At 41.5% G+C, this 17620-nt stretch overlaps 2 protein-coding genes across 3 annotated transcripts; one reads left to right on the forward strand and one right to left on the reverse strand.

Annotated features, from left to right (window-relative positions):
• The first annotated feature begins 217 nt into the window (after nt 1–217).
• On the forward strand, nt 218–3541 carry LOC116047741 (fukutin related protein). Of its 2 annotated transcripts, none has more exons than XM_031296706.2 (2): nt 218–642; nt 863–3541. In XM_031296706.2, exon 2 carries the CDS (start codon nt 981–983, stop codon nt 2577–2579), a length of 1599 nt encoding a protein of 532 aa, XP_031152566.1. In that variant the 5' UTR covers nt 218–642; nt 863–980; the 3' UTR covers nt 2580–3541. The 2 variants fall into 2 exon arrangements, with proteins under 2 accessions (XP_031152566.1, XP_035857349.1); XM_036001456.1 differs by having other exon boundaries at nt 218–639; nt 861–3541.
• A 4195-nt stretch (nt 3542–7736) lies between these two features.
• slc1a5 (solute carrier family 1 member 5) lies at nt 7737–16782 on the reverse strand. Its single transcript, XM_031296705.2, has 8 exons — nt 16253–16782; nt 11004–11046; nt 10825–10893; nt 10166–10332; nt 9751–9984; nt 9374–9568; nt 8994–9128; nt 7737–8811 (listed from the first exon to the last, which is right to left on the reverse strand). Exons 1-8 carry the CDS (start codon nt 16780–16782, stop codon nt 8571–8573), a joined length of 1614 nt encoding a protein of 537 aa, XP_031152565.1. The 3' UTR covers nt 7737–8570.
• Nucleotides 16783–17620: the final 838 nt, after the last annotated feature.

Here is a 17620-nt window from a genome sequence, read left to right on the forward strand (position 1 = left end):
ATGTTTTTTTAACAAATGTTTTTCACATATTTTGTGCAATGCCAGCTGCACAGAGGGATGTTCATCGGATATATCACAAAATGGCAATATGGTAGCCCTACTTTTTTTCTTTTAAAATGGTAGAGATTAAATAATAGTTCAAGAATACATTTTACATTTTATTTATATTTATTTTAACATTTTTGAATATGGTGCTTTTATTTCGAAGGATTCAAGTCGGAAGTCTTTATGTTGTTGCTGCGGGCTACACAGACGGCAAGCGTGATAGCTTAATGGTAAATTCGCGTTGTTGGTTTCAGGGATGAGCTTGAGCAAAGTAATGAAATACTCTGATGCGATTTGTGCGCACACAGTTGTAGATTTCTTTTTAAAATGTTGGAGACTCGATTTCAACCACAACCGCACAAACATTAGGTAACAATGCAGATTAATCTCTGTGTTTGTTGGGACGGATTCAGCCAGGGTTTTTACTGCTATGCTACGAGAGCTGGTTGAGATGGACCACCATGAAAACCAAATATAGTACAAGGTTACTGGACATTACGTTGCTAATGCTTCTGATAATAACATGGCTAATGCATGATGTGATGGGCTGCAAATGATTTCCTTGTAAAGAATAAAATAGATCCATCCAAATTAAAGGTGAGTTTGTTTTTATTGATTGGTAATGCAGCTAGATACATTTTATTTATAAAAGGAAATGGCTAGGATAATTCAGTGCACTGCCAGTTTTTTTTTCAAAAACGAAGTAGTCCTTTTTAAAGCAGCATGAGAATGTATTATACAGTCAAGGTATCTTCATACAGCTGTTATGTACTGTAAAGCCTGTGGGATTAAAAGGAAGTTGTTCTGTCTTTCACAGGTTGTCTTTAACTCTCATTCCTCTACTATTACACGAATTGGGACCTAAGACCCACTATTGGATTTCTTAATTGAAACAACTTCTCCTGAGAGAAACTGGAAAGTAAACATCAGTTGCCATGCGTATCAGTCTCTGCCAGGGCCTGTTAACTGGTGCCATCATCCTCAACCTCCTCATTCTCTACTATGTGTCTCGGGCCCAGCAGCAAATGATGGATAAGAGGAAGGAGCTTGGCAGGGGCACGAGGAGAGCTGCCCTACCAGCCTCTGGCCTGGGGGGAGGCCTAGGGCTACTTGTAGGAGCTGGAGGTGATCCTGGAGGGATTGGAGGTGAGGGACACAGTCGTGGCCCACGTGTGACTGTTCTTCTTCGGGAGTTTGAAAACTTTGAGAATTATGTCGGGGATGTGGCTAATTCCTTCCTCCGCCAGAGATCTGAGCTTCCCTTCCTGGCTGTGGCTGACACGTCTCCATACCCTCCCCTGGTGCTTCCAGACGGGGCGCGTCTTCTAGTGCTCTCCCCCAGCCCGGACCAGCCACCGCAAGCTCACAGGCCAGAGTTCCACGTCCAGACAGAGTTTGTGCTGCTGGTGCCCGATGGAGTGGAGTTGGAACAACCTCGGGCTATCGAGAGGCTGATTAGGGAGTTGGAAGGCGAGGGTGGGGGGCCTGTGAGGCTGGTAGCTGCACCCGTGCTGGCTCGATCTGCTGTGCAGTGTCTCCACCTGCGGGTGAACCTCAGAGAGTGGACAGCCACCTACTCGCCAGCTGCGTCTGGGAGCAGCGGGAGTGTGTGTACGGCTTTACAAGGAGATGCGGTTGTCCTCATTCGCACTGAGGATCTTTTTAACCTCTCTGTCCCTCTGGGGCGGCCCCTCTTCTCCTCGCTCTTCGTCCAGACTGCTTTGAGAGGCTGGAAGGTCAAGCTGCTGGAGAGCCCCTGTTTTGCCGCAAACCACCGGCCCCTCTTCAGCTCCGCTCACAACCAGTGGAAGGCCGAAACTCGACTGAAGGAGGCCACAGGGAAGCTCATGAGGAGCTTTGGTCTGAAGCGTCTCCTGCTGCCTGATGGGAAGGAACAGTGGTATGGCTGCAGTAAAGAGACGCCTCGCTGCTTTGGCACTGTGCAGGATGACACTCCAGACTACCTTTATCTGGATCGCTGGACACCTCCCTGCTGTCTGCGAGCTCTCAGGGAAACCACCAAGTATGTAATCAATATCCTGGAGAGCTCTGGTGTGCGCTACTGGCTAGAGGGGGGGACTCTGCTGGGCGCTGTCCGCCATCAGGACATCATTCCATGGGATTATGATGTGGACCTGGGCATCTACCTGGAGGATGTACCCAACTGTGATCACTTGAAGAACCTGGACTCAGGCTCTCTTGTGGATGCTAACGGCTACGTCTGGGAACGCGCAGTGGAAGGAGACTTCTACAGAGTCCAGTACAGCGAGGCCAACCATCTGCATGTTGACCTGTGGCCGTTCTATGCACGTAATGGCGTCATGACCAAAGACACATGGACAGAGCACAAACAAGACGTGGAGTTCCCAGAGCACTTCCTGCAGCCGCTGGTACCCATGTCCTTTGCCGGCATCACTGCCTACAGCCCCAACAACCACCGATCCTTCTTGGAGCTGAAGTTTGGAGAGGGGGTTATTGAGAACCCCCAGTATCCCAACCCCACAAGAAAGAGGCTGGACAGAAGCAAATTATGAGATGATAGTTATTTGTTTACACAGAACTTTTGCCTTTTAAACAGCCTAAAATATGTTGCCTGGAAACTAATATGGTGCTAAAATGACTGCATTTTGTGTTAATTTAACCACATCTATATCACCAGTATCATCTGATGACTGGTCAAATCTCCTCTATTATCAGTATTTGGATGTAGAGTCTAACTTTGGATTGCGTTTTAGTCTTTGTCAAAGTGGTACGATTTTGTTTGCAACTGGCATGAACGCTTGAAAGATTAAAATCCATACATTAGTGCGTTTACATCGGGCATATCTAAGAGTCAAAGACTGGTTTTACTACATGGTGTACTAAATTTGTATGTGTTGTACAGTAAAGTGCAGTAAACAATATGACTGCTGTAAAGATGATACATACTTTTAAAATATATTGTTTTTTTGAAAGCTAGTGTACATTATCTTAAGCAGGATTTAAGGTGTAGTACAGATTTATTTGTGTTCAGTGAAGTGTTTTTTTTTTCTCAAACAGGTGTTTTATGAATTTTTCAACTGTGTTGCATCGATTTGCACTGGTTCTTTCAGTTTTGCACAGTTTTGAAATGAATGTTACTGCATATCGATGCCATTTGGTACCTGACAGCTGTAGCGCGGTGAGTAAATTTCCATGTGGTAAAATGAGAACCACACTGTCATTCATCCTCATCCATTAATTACAAATGGCATATGGAGAGGATGAAATGTTGCTCCATCAGGCCTTACTATTCATAAAAAACATAAAACTTTGACTGAATGTGTTATTAAATATTAACCCTTAGCTCAAGCATGTGTGTTACTACTGAGCACCCATTATGTATTAACTGAAATTACATTTCAATTCAGTAAATTATTCAAAGAAAATATTTAAAAGAGAAGTTGCACATAGAAACGCACCAGCTTCTCTCGGTACGACATGCCTGTAGTGTTACTTGTGTGTGATGAATCATGGTGTAACTCAAGTGAACTGGTAAAATAAAAGAGTTGTAACAGATTAATTTCTTTTGAGGATTGTTGACAAATCCGTTGTAAATACAGTAAATGTGTAATATTTGTTTGCATTTCTTGGGCTTTTTGGGCCTTTATTTGATAGACTAGCTGAAGACAGGAAAGGGTGGCGAGAGAGGGGGGACGACATGCAGCAAAGGGCGGCAAGTCGGTCTTAAACCCGGGCCACTGTGGTAAGGACTGAACCTTAGTATATGGGGCGCATGCTCAACCAGGTGAGCTACCAGGGTGCCCCGGTTGCAATTCTTTTTGAACACTAGGTGGCAGAATACACCTAATTATTCTATGGCCTTTGTAACTCCTCTAAGCTTCTGCACTAAGTTGTGTTCACCAAACAGTATTATGGGAGTTCTATAGCCATATGGCAGATGCCGGAGTGTTTTATGACAGGACAAACAGGAAGGCAGTTTGCTTGTTTGTCAGACCAGTGATGTAAACTAGCTTCCTTATCCTACTCAAGAACAAATGATCGTATTTAACAATACCCGTCTTTAACCTGTCGAGTCTGCACATATTCTATTCCCCAAGGTATGTGTGCATTCCTCTTATCATTGCATAACCAACATCATTCATGTATTGCCTTGTAATTAGATCAGCATCTATACCACCGAGAGGCTGTGTAGTTATTTTTTGATGCAAAAACAAAAGGATCTTTGTGCATTTTAAATAGGGTTCGCCTCTTGCATGCTGCTACAGTATGGCATCTGGAATTGACTAACATAATGTAGCTATGGAGTAGGGCTGCACAATATATATATATATATATATATATTTTTTTTTATCCTCATCTCAATATTAACTGCCGCAATTAACATATCGCGAAAGGCTGCGATATATCGTTAAGGCTCAGTTGAAAGAATCAGTAGAAAACTCATTCCTTTTTTGTGATGCCCTTTATATTCAACTCAAGGATCGATTTGTTAAATAAGTTGCATTTTAGCAGAATACTGAAAGCATCAGAAATGCAAAACTAAATACACTTAAATATTTATAGCAAGTAATATTGTTATCGCGATATTCAACAACGTTATGGCATATTTTCCTCATATCGTGCAGCCCTACTATGGAGTTCTCATGCAGTGTTTTTTGATTTCCTGACGCAGTGCTTGCAGCTAGTGCAGGAAGTAGGGCTTAAACAAAACAAAGGTTCCAACAAACAGCCAAAAGACACAGCCAAATAATAAAAAAAGGCCTTTATTGTTTAAACCTTTAAGACAGTAAATTCAGACTGTAACCAGGAAAGTTTTTTGAAACATAGCCCCACTGTAATAAAATCACAACTACCATGTGCATGCAACAAATGCTATGCTCGGACCAGACAGACATTCATATGGTGAAAGATCTCAGAAAGGAATGTTCCACCATAAAACATCAAATAGAAACTAAAGCACAATAGTTGTTTGAGGCAATAGTTAACATTTTAGAACTCTGAGGACATTAAACTAAATATGATGAGGCCTCAGGCCTGCAATGATTTCATAGATGACCATCATGGAAAACACTGCATAACTAGTACTATAAAAAGCCCATAAAGAATACAGACTGGAGACATTTTGTTTATGACATAAGTACCATATTCCCCAGTCATTTGGTAGAGCTTTAAAGCTATAGTGTGTAGTTTCTGCCGCCCCCATGAGGAATTCTAAGTAATCGGCGCGTCCACATGATACGAGCCTTCCGTGACCGCGCACCGCTAGTAGCCAAGGAGGACACGGCGGATTAAAAAAATATGATGGCCTCTTCAGAAGAGGTAATTATCTTCACTCGAGTTTCTGCGCAGCAAAGTCCCCGGACGCCACAATCTTATAGACATAGCCATACTGAGAAATACTGAGAGAGTTGTGTGGCGCTGATAATCTTAATTAGCTTTGTAGCAACACATTTGGCAATGGCTTGATTGTAACGGATGTTCATTAATATCAAAAAGTTACACACTAAAGCTTTAAACAGTTAAAAATTATATGGATGGAAGAGATAAACATTAAATAGTGCAACTGTACAGTTAATCACACATACAGTATGTATACATACATAGCATATGGTATATGTTGCACACATATATATTGCATATATGTTGCATTTGAAAATAGTGTACAGCCAGTACAACTCCCCCCTGCTAGGACACATTCTCTAGTATCAACGTTTCCTACATGTTCACTGCCAAACTGCAAAAGAAAATTCCAAAAGACAAAAAACGGAGGCACCTTGTACATACAGCTGAGACTCTCCCCCATAAGTTTAAGATAAAACCAAGAAGAAGAAAAAAATAACAACCAGTTATCAAAAGACTTGGCTGGCAAACAAATTTGGAGTTACTAACGTGTCAAAACATTGGCTAAAAATGTCTTTGGATTTTGATTAGGGAAATAAATATGAACAAAATATTCTAAAGCATCAACAACGACACACAGGGAGCTCTAAAGCCCATATAACTAGGGTTTCATGTTTGTGGCCATCACAGCCAAAACATGAATGGGTTTAAGTGGAGACATTCAGTGTTCAGGCCTCAACAGTCATAACGAACTAGCATTCCACTGCTGCTGCTATAGAGCTGGTAAGTCCCGCCCCTTCCGCTAATCGCCCTGGACCTCAAAGTGGAAAAACCGTCAATGCAAGTGAATGGGAGAAAATAATTATTTTCTGTACCCGTTTGAATTTTGCCATGAATGTGAACATATGTTGTGTGTGAATTTTTTATATAATTTTTCGTGTAAAGAATGCTTCAATTTAGCGGGTAGAATTTTGATACGGTTAGACTTTGTGTGAGAGCACTTTGTGGACTACAGCTCTTCGCTGCTTTCGACGCGTTTTATATACGTCACCACCACTAGCACATGGATCCCGCTAAACATGGCTGTGTCTTTGGTGCACTTCACCGCATTCTTTCAGGGAGAGGACAAACTAATTGAGCGTGGTGAAAACCACTTCAGGTCTGGGCATGTGGAGGGGTTTAAGTTCGCAAGTGGGGAGATGGTCGGCGTTGTCCACGCCAGTCGAAGAGAAAAGCGTTATAATGTTTCGGTGAGTCTAATAGCTAACTAGCACGTTAGCAAAATGCTAGTAGCAGTTACTGTAGCAAAAGCAAAGCTTGTTTGAATGGTGACATTTGGGTACAAAACACACAGGCATCTCGATCTGTCTTCATAGATTATCGCACCGTGATTTATGGAGGGAAAATGCGTTATGGGGTGACGTCACATATGCGACATGTAGTCTTTCTAGTTTTGTCTTTTCCACAACGGCTAGCCGAAGAATCATGCAATATACTGTCAAACTCGTTACATGAAAAATTATATAAAAAATTCACAGACAACATATGTTCACATTCATGGCACAATTCAAACGGGACCAGAAAATAATTATTTTCTCCCATTCACTTGCATTGACGGTTTTTCAACTTTGAGGTCCAGCGGGGTTTTACGGAAGGGGCGGGACTTACCAGCTCTAATAGAGCTGTCAACGTAAAGACATCCTTGTAGTGGAGGGACTTGTTACTTTCACATCACTTAAAGTCAAACCACACTTTATTCAAAGCAAACAAATTTTACTTAGACTGTGCTTTAAAATCTTGCGTAGATGCTGGAAGCAACAGCATGAGTAAAATGTAGGTTTAAAAAAAACAACAAAAAAAACCATGTCCTTGGAAATGTCATTCAATGTTATCCAGAGTTCATCAGTCTCCTTCCTGTTTTGCTAAGTCGGTGTGTGTTTTTTGGTCTCATGAATATTAAGAAGCATTTAAAAGGTGACTTCAAGCCATAGTTAAACCTGAGGTTAGGTTGCCTGCCATTGCACTGATGTCCATTAGAAGAGGCAGAAATACTCGTAGGTCAACCTGTATCCATGCATGTTGACATCATGAGTCCTTTAGATTTGGGATGTTATTGAGAGTATAATTTCCTATTTTGTGCTATAGCTTTTTCTCACAATGAGAAAAGCTTCATACATAAGAGAACCATTGGCATGGAATAACCTCAGATAAAATAAAGCCACGTTTCCACCAACAGTCCGGGTTGAGTTCAGTTTGATAACCTTAGAACAGACTACTAAAAGCCCCCCCCCCAAAGAAAAAAAACAAAACAAGTACCTTTTGTCATACAGACATTATCAGCCATTTTCACACAGAGTATATGGAATATAGTTAAACTAGTGCCATATGCTTTACATATCAACTACAAGATACATGAAAGTGGCCATAACTATGTACAACAAAAATACAAACCATGTATGTTCATATCCAAAGCATATGATGATGGATTTCATATGATTATTTTCCTATACAAGAAGATTGAATTCTGACAAAGTTGAAAAAAAAAAAAAAAAAAGTATTGAATTCCAGATGAAGAGCATGAAAAACTTTGTCTGCTAAATGCAGACCAGGTGCAGCAAGCCGTGTGGTGGTCCTCGTCAAAATTTAGGGTCGGACATTTTCATGTTTTCCACCACAAAGTTCCTGACAAAGCAGTAAATACCAGTAGTGTACAAATTGGTAACAGGGGGCCAATAGGCAAATACATCCATGAAAACTTCCATTTATCCATCATAAATGAATGTAACATTTCTTGTATTTATTAACATTAGATCTGTCTTCACCGACATCTGGCAGAGGGTCACTGGTCCAGCCTCTTGACATCCCAGTGGATGTACAGAATATGGCAAACAGCTGGTTTATACAACTTGGTGACATTGTAAAATTCTGACTTTAAAATTGACGAGGACCAAATGCACCATTAGTAGCCAGCCTAATGTACAATACTGTCCCTCAACAAGAAACAAAAATCATAATAAGCATTTTTTAAATCCCCTTGATTTGTTTCTCCAATTGTCTAGAATAGCGTTGAGGAAAGAGAGCTTTTCGTTGAATCACAGTGTGCATGACCATCCTCTTTTCTTCAGGGCAGGAAAACAAAGAAAAGGGGGTTTGAACCTTAGGTTTGCAGGAGTGTCAACTAAACGAGTTTGTCAGCAGCTGGATTACATGGTGGACTCTTTTTCACCAGACAGAGCCGGCTTAGCACCTTCTGCACCATCCCACCCACCTCGCTTCTTAATAAGCGGCGAGTGCTCGGGTGCAGGAGCTGATGAGTCTCCCCCCAGCCTGACCTCGCTCAGCTCTGCTCCCTCCTCTTGTTTGGACGTGCGGTCCACGAAGTACTGCAAGAGCCCGGCTCCAAAGGCATCGCCCTCTACATTCAGCACTGTGCAGGTACGGTCACTAAAAAAAAAAAAGAAAAAGAAAAAATGGATGTCATGCCATTTTAATATTATGATATTTAAATAATTGCCTCGGACGTCAATTTTGTTAAATTGGGATCACATTATGCGGAGTACGTCAGAACTGTTGCTTGGCTGTCGTGCTCTATGTCCACATAAAATACAAATAGGTTTAGTACTCACACAAGCCAGTCAACAGCCAGGATGAGAGAGATGTCATTGGTGGGCAGTCCTATTGCCTCCAGGATGATGGCTAGGGTCAACACACCACCAGCAGGTATACCAGCTGCTCCAACACTGGATGCTGTAGCTGTCACACTAAACACATTTGGAGGGAAGATGACAGTTAGAGCGGAGTACATTTTCACAAACATGTAAGTAAGTAAGTGTGTGTATATATATATATATATATATATATATATATATATATATATATATATATATATATATATATATATATATATACACACACACACACCTGATAAGTGAGGTGATTGTACAATCAGACATAGTATTTAATGCGGTTGTGTAACTATGTTTGTGTCATGTGTTTCAGGACTTACAGGATGGTAATGACTTGGATGAAGTTAAGGGACGTGTTGTTCAGCTGAGCGATGAAAACGGCAGCCACACACTGGAAGAGAGCAGCTCCGTCCATGTTGACCGTCGCGCCGATGGGCAGGATGAAGCGGCTGATGTGCTTGGATACGCCGTTATTTTCCTCCACACACTTCATCATCAGGGGCAGAGTGGCAGAGCTAAGGCACAAGGAATGTGTGAGTGTATGTCAGCAAAAGGTATGTGTGTGTGTTTTTGTAGAGAGAGAAAAGTGTGTGTTTTAGAACAGAAGATCCTCAGTTTTAAAATATTTAACAACCAGAGAGGACAGACAAGTGTGTGTGCGGGAGTCAGAGAAGTGAGCAGCAGAGAGTTTATTTACCTGGAGCTTGTTCCGAAGGCGGTTGCCAGAGCTGCGAATATCCCCCAGAGGAAGGTGTATGGGTTCTTCCTTGTAATGACGAAGTAAATGGCAGGCAGCACAAGAAGGCCATGGATGGCATGTCCGATGATACAGCAGGCTATATATTTTCCCAGACTGGCAAATAGTTCGCCAACATTCTCCATCTCAACAATCTTGCCGGCTACAAGGAACATGATACCAAGAGGGGCATACCTGTAGAGAGACAGGAAGTGCAGAAAAAGTTGAAGACGGATCATTAGATAATTGTGGTTCTGGAAAACATAGCGCCAAGAAAAAGTCTCTCGTATTCAAGGATAAACAATATTTAACATGGAGCTTCATACTGATTTTATTCAAATTCCTCCTAACCCAGAAACATGCAGGTCTTTCTTACCACATGATCCAGGAGACCAGAACCATGGTAGCCTCGTTGAAGGAGTTGAAGAATTTGATGAGGATCTCTCCTTCCTCTCCCAGCTTCCTCAAAGCCACACCAAAAACGATGGCAAACACTACCAGACCAAGAATATTCATGCCATCCTGGTCCATTCCAAATGGCACCTAGAGACACACATGAAGAACACAGTCAGAACACACAGATCCACACTAGAGTCCGGATCGGGCCAAATTTTTCTGTCCGAGCCTGACAGGCATTAAGAAATTTGTGTCCGAGCCCGACAGTTAAAATCTTGTTTTTTTCACCTTCTAATGACACATGTAGGCTACGTTTTTGTGTGGAAAGCCTGCTTTTATTAAGCAACTGTAGGAAGGCATTCGGAAATATCAACAGCATTGGCGCACACGGGGCAACAAGCGCACGTTAATAAGCTGTTAAAATGTTCAATGTGTTAACCTTTCCTGCTTGCTTCGTTTCCGACCGTGATCAGAAAACCAGGAGAGACTCGTTACCTCCAGGGCCGACGTTATAAAATGAATAACGTCGGGGTTAAAATCCAGTTTCTGGTGAGCAAATGAATGAACTTTGCTTTCAGTCTACGGACACACACACACACACACACACACACACTTTTATGTGCCATTCACTTTGCTCACCTTCTCCACTGTGACATTAAGGATTCCATCTGTGCCATTCTTGGTAACCAGCTTGTAGGTGGTTGTATACTAGATAGGAAAGAAAGTGTTGCTCAGTTAGTTAAGTACACTCAGTCATCTTATCTAAAGATGTAATACAATTTCCAATCATAATCATAGAATCGAGATGCAGTACTTACAGATTGAAAGGCAGCAGACACCAGGTTAGAGGGAAAGATGTTTCTGTGGAGAGCGAAAACAAACAAACATACAAATCAACAATACTTTCAATTATTTTCCTCAGTGTGTACCAGATGCCTTGGGGAAATCCAATGAAAAATGTGGCAATGAAAAATGTGGCTGTAATTGAAGGGAGAGAAATTACATGTTTGGGAACTGAAGAGCACAATCCAATACAAGTGCTTGGGCCTTGTTTGATTTTCTCTCCATCAGCACACACACAAGAGCATAAAAACAACCATGACCACTTGTGTGAATGGACAGTTAAAGTCTGAAATGTTCGACTACCACAAAGAGTTTAAATCAACTACAAAGTATAGTCCTATTTTACAGCCTGACTTTTAATCTTTCTGTTTCAGAGACAGGGGCTATACCCTATGGGCGTCAGCGATGGTTCAGATGGAATCACAAGATTGATCAGGTGGAAATAGCTGAGAGAATTTAACTATTAATCTTGTTTTTTCACTCTGCCCCCACTTCTAATTGCTGTTGTTTTATTAATTCTCCACTAACAAGTAGTCTGCACACACACACGTTAGTACATAGGTCCAACTGCATATTAAATCTCTAAAGAAGTTTAGAGTAATAAGGCATTAACTTCACAAGCTCTTTCCAACTATTCATTCCCTTTCATTGCAACCATAATGCTTCAGAATCAAACATCATGTGACTGTGTGACAGGGCAACATGAAAAATGCAACTGAATCACAGGCTGAATTCTGGTTGTGCTGCAAAGACAAAAAGGCTGCCAGGCTTGAAATTACACTTTATTTGGATATTCAAATGAATTTGTATTATTCAAATTTTTTTTCAACTGACAGCATGACTGGAGAAGATACACTATTGCAATTTAGTATTTTTAACACACACACACACACACACACACACACACACACACACACACACACACACACACACACACACACACACACAGGTTATGTTCATTCTGGTTTTGTGGAGTTTTTCCTTTACTCAAATCAATAGTCTAGGAGAGGCTCTCATACTCTGTACATATTGTAAAATCCTCTAAGACAAACATGATTTTTCTTTTGGCTATGTAAATAAACTTGACTTGATTATTGTACAACCGAAGATAATAGAGTGGTAACACAACAATAAACACACTGTCAAACACCATTAGGTGGGTGTGTGTTTATTTAATGACAGACTGCTGATTGTTTGAGGCAAATTGCTTTCCCAGCATCTTGTTACACCAGGATCTAGCAACAAGCACGGAACACCTCACGCAGGTCTAAGTGAAATAGGCGTACATGTTTAGTTTCCTACCAAAAGAACAATGATTCTAGTTCTTGATGGGGCAGATTGACTTAAAACATGCTTCCACTCTGTTCACATTGAGCCAGTCTTTAATGGAATCCAAAGAGTAATATGATAAAGACATGAGTATAATGAAATGGGAAAGTTCATTAGTGAAATTGCATTTTTTTAAATTGAAAAACGTAACATTTTCTCGAGGAAGGACCCCTAAACCCTCCGCCAAATATACGCATCTACGTCTTTCACAAACATAGGGAAAACACTGACTGTATGTGGTCAATAAATCCACAGGTGACCCTAGCAGTGACTGATAGTGGTGTCATCTGTGATTGTAAGAGGTAATATGGTTTAAAGTAGGAAAACAAACAAAAGGCGGGAGATTATTTCAACAAGGATGTGTAGGAGTGGCTCCAGTCAGAGTTTAACCCAATACATCTCTAGGCTGACATGTCTTTTACTTTACTGTGTGGACAACGACAGATAACATAGCTCAGATGCATTTAATAGAGTGTGTGTCTGTGAACAATGACTAGGCCTGTTTACGCTTTGATGAGCAGCTCTCCAGTCAAAGTCCCACGCTGTCTTTGTTGGCAAAACTAACTAGGGCACCAACTGAGAGGGATCGCTCTAATGAGAGGCACGGATTTTGCCTGCTGTCCTATTAGGATAATGTGGAAGTGTGTGTGCATTTGCGGGGGTGGCTTGTGTCCGGCACGAGATGAACATTACTTTAAAGAAAGAAAGAAAAAAAGAAAAATACAGTAAACAGCAGCCGACTGCAGTAAATAAATGTGGACAAAGGATGCATTCAAAATGTTGCATTCAGGTACATCAGTTAACAATTAACTGGACCGCTGTAATGATTCTAGAACAACATTGCTTTTCATCCTAAAATGTTAAAACATGAACAAAGTCAGTCAAAAATCCTAAATAGCCCATCTGAGTTTTGTAAACCAGATTATTGGGTTGCAACGTAGACACTGTTGTGCAAGGGTCTTTAATCTGTGAGTGGTTATGTTTTGCCCCATTACACTTGCATATCTAATCTGGCTGTGAGCAGCGTGATGTGTTTTTAGGACATGTTGCCAGAGGCCTGGACTACGAAGCGAGATTTGGTGTTAACGAGCCAACTTCAGGTTCAACCCAGGGTTTTGTGTACTACGAAGGTGGATAACTTGTGATCGGGTTCAATCGCCGTGGTAACTTATGCTGAACGCCTAACCTGGTCGGGAGCAGGTTATGTTGGAGATTAGAGATTAACCGGTGTAAAAGCACCGCCTACTGACCAATCAATACTCGACTGATAACGGCGTCACCGTTCTTAGAAGATCTTAGTTCTTAGAAGATCAGCTAGAGCTCGGTTCGCGGAGAGAGAGAGGTGCGCTCATAAAAGTTAAAACATTTAGAGACAGACAACCCCGTTAACATTCCCTGATGGGTATTTTTATGAAAGATATAGATTTGAAGCGGAGGGAATTACTTATAGGCTATTTGTTGCCTTCTTTAGCCGTGTGTTGCCAATGTGCACATCGGTTTAAATGATGTTTTTATGTTTGTTTTTTTTATTTTCTCTCATGATCGCGCACCACTGCTGGGGTTGCAACTGAAATAAAAGCCTAAAGCAACGACAGTTTATGGAAAGCAAAAGTGTAATTATGGTCAGATCTTGGTCCTGACTGATGGGGAAGTGACCAGTTTAGTCTAATGTATTGTAGTGGGTGTACTGTACTGTATATTGGCCAGAATCTGCCTTTGGGGGAGGAGGGGGGCATATCATAGTGGGGGGGTCTGGGTGTCCTCCCCCAGGGAAGTTTTAAGCATCAACGACTTCATTTCCTGCATTCCGATACACTTTTTTGCACCAATTTATGGTGAAATACCTCCATTGAGCCTATGTGAAGAAAAAAGCACAGATGACTATTCAAAATATATCAAACATATAATGGAAAGTATGTTGTTATTGGGCATTTTTAAGTGAGTATATGGAAATCCTGGAGCTTACTATCACGTAGACTACACCACTGGATATTGATAAGCTAAGCGTTGTGATTTACGCATAACAGCGTCTGCTTTTTTGCCAGCTTTCTTTCCTGCGTTTTGCCTGTTAAACCGTGTCTGTGTTCTTCATATTTATGTAGAATTATAGTTTGTTCTTCTTGTTTAAAAGATGCAGCTCTGGTAGATGTTTGCGATTGGTCGTGGTGCGCAAACACCGCCTCTTTTATGTGAACGCACACGTCTCTAGATTGGAAAAACCTGGGTTGACTGAACTAGTTGTTAACCAGCGTCGTGATACAGCTTATGCGGGACCGCGGTTGTTAGGTTAGGTGAAGCCGGATCACTGAAAGAAATCCAGGACATGTTGATCTTGATTCGTAGTACAGGCCTCTGGTCACACTGCTGGAAGTGGAAAGAGGGTGAAAGAGTCTGGCTTTTATACACAATTCCATAATTAAATGGAAAACAGCACTGAACGCTGTAAAGAATGCTTAAACTAACTAACAAAAATATGCAATAGAGTCCCAAGTGTATAAAGATTGAATTGTTAACAGGGACTGTTAATGTGAAACATCCAGACCTATCTCGGGGGGGGGGACTGTATTTGTCTGAATAAATACAGTCCAGTTTCTTATCTTTATAACTAAGTGATAACATCACAGGTATCTTCTGCTCACACTGTCATAGTGTGTGACCATATGTTTTCAAAAGGTTAAGGTTCAATACCCTTTAACCCTATAGAACACTAATCTGCTGAATAGCTGTTGGCTCAGATAAGCAATGCCATCTGGGAATCCATGTTTTTGGGTAAAAAACACAAACACCAACTACTTCATGTAACATGTTGTGTAGGACGTGTTAGTTCAAATTTAAAACGTGATAAGGTGTCAGGTGTTGACAGCTCACTATTTCAGTCTCTTGAGTCTATTGTTTGCTCACATTGAGCACCGTTGCTTCCCTTTAATCCTCAGTAACTTAGATGAGGTGGCAAATGTCTCACGAGTGCCCCGTGAATGTCACACATTGATAAAATAAAATAAAAATAATAAAAAAACATTTACAAATAGGCAAGTTTAAAGCGCCTGGTGTAGAATGGAAACACTCCGACCATGAACTTTAATTAAGGGTACCAAATTAAAGACTGCAGTGCAAAAATGCACTAAGCCAGCCTTCTGACATCAGTGAGATGTGAGACCACATTTCTCTTTACCACGTGTCTGTACTGTAAATTCTATGAAAACTACATCCAGTACATTGGAAATTAAAATCCCACGATACAATATCATCTTAAAACGCCCCTCGGAGTAAAATTAGAAGAGCAGAGCTGGGTTTTTATTTTTTATAAACGGTGTTGTCCCGACAGAAGAGTTTCACCACACAGCTCAACTCATGTTGGAAACGTGTCACGCACGTGTAGTTAAGACTCCACATGTCAATATTTTAAAAGACAAAATGTGAAATGAAATAAAATTTGTAAGTTACGTTTTGTTCTTTCGTAAAGAACATCGTAAAAAAAGAACCGCGGACGTAGTAGCTGGCCCTCTGCCGCGGGGAGGTAGCTAACCCTCTGGGGACACAACTGAGCTGATGCAACGGCCTGCTGTCATTACAGCACACCTTCCTGAGGGGAAATTAAACTAAACGTCTAATTTGGCTACTGTCTACTACTTTTCTCTCTGGGTGTGTCAAAACCAACCTGGCTGGAAAGAAGGTCAATACTGTCCTGTATCTTTTAAGCTAAGTTTCCGTGTGTAACTAGTAACCGGTTTGACACCTTGTCAGCTTGTGTCCCCGGGGAGGCGAACCATTACATTCATAGATAATTACACACCATAATTTTACTACTTTTCCAGAGAGTGTGTGTGTGTGTGTGTGTGTGTGTGTGTGTGTGTGTATATGGCCTCAGAAGCTGTGTTGACGGGGATTCATTTACCTGATCAAATCTAAGAAGGAGTCCATCACTTCTTTGGCGACAGGCACGTCGTCGTCCAAACCTTGCACTTTGGGCTTGGCCATAGACGCCGACCCCGGGGTTAAGATGAAAGCCATCACAACCCCGATGGACGACGCAATTAAGGTGGTGACCAGGAAGAAGAGCATAGCCCAGCCGCCGAGTTTGCCCAGGGCTTTAGGGTCGATGCTGGCCGCCCCGGACACTAGACTGCACACCACCAGGGGAATGATGATCATCTTCAGCAGCCGGATGAGAATCTCACCGGGGAAGCCGATGTAGATGATCTGGGTCCTGGTCAACGTCGCGTTGCGCACACCGAGTCCAATAAAAACACCGATGATGACCCCGGCCACGGTGAGAATCACCAGCAAGTTGGCCATCACTATCCTCTTCACCCGCTGGGACTGGCTGCCCTTCTTCGGGCTGTCCATTCCGTTGGCCGGCGTCTCATCGAGGTGCGCCTCGCCGTTAGATGCCTTCGCTTCCTCCATGACCATTTTATCAGCCATTGTGCGCGTTTAGAGTTGCCCTGAACTGTATCCTAAGAGCACAATTATTTGTCTAAAAAACAATTGTTACTGTGGTTGGAATATTTTTTAATATTACTAGCACTAACCTGGCAGCTTCCCTCACACGAACACACGTTGCTCCTGCTTTGTTCCACAGCTTGTGCTACTTATCTAACCGGCCGGCCCGAAAGGCAACCCCCACCGCTGTGACGTGAGCTGGGCGTGTTTAAATAGAGAACATTCCAATTAGCCTACTATTCAAATGTTCCATTACGTTCGTTAAAAACATAATGCAAAATAATATAGGCGTGTTTCTTTTAAGTCGTTGTATTATGGAATTTTAAAACTATTAACACAAGATTGTCTGTTGACGTTTGGGCATTGTGGACAGGGACATTACCATTACAAGAAGGCTTTGATTAAGGTTCGACTGAATTGCTCATTATATGAAGAATTAAGGGCTGTTCTTTTTTTTAGTATAATGTCTTTTATCTGTTATGACTTCTTCTGATTGGATTTTGTTTGTAAAGTTTAAAGGACATAAGTCAAAGTTCTTGTAAGCAATACTGTCACACCATGTTATTTTGTAACAAATGTTACTATGGTGTCTTGAAATCCAGGTGGACTGGGCACTTTTATGTGCATGACACACAAAAAAAAAAAATTATTGCTGTACATTATTTAAAAAAAATAAACATTTTGCCAAAATCAAATATAGCCTAGTTTTAAAAATTCATATTGAGTTTATTTAGGGCTACATTTTGGCACACAACATTTTTATTCTCTTAGACTACAAAGTAATGCTACACTGCCTCACCTATCTCAATAATCATGTTTA

Source organism: Sander lucioperca, chromosome 5 (genome assembly GCF_008315115.2).
Source record: "Sander lucioperca isolate FBNREF2018 chromosome 5, SLUC_FBN_1.2, whole genome shotgun sequence".
NCBI classification, from domain to species: domain Eukaryota; kingdom Metazoa; phylum Chordata; class Actinopteri; order Perciformes; family Percidae; genus Sander; species Sander lucioperca.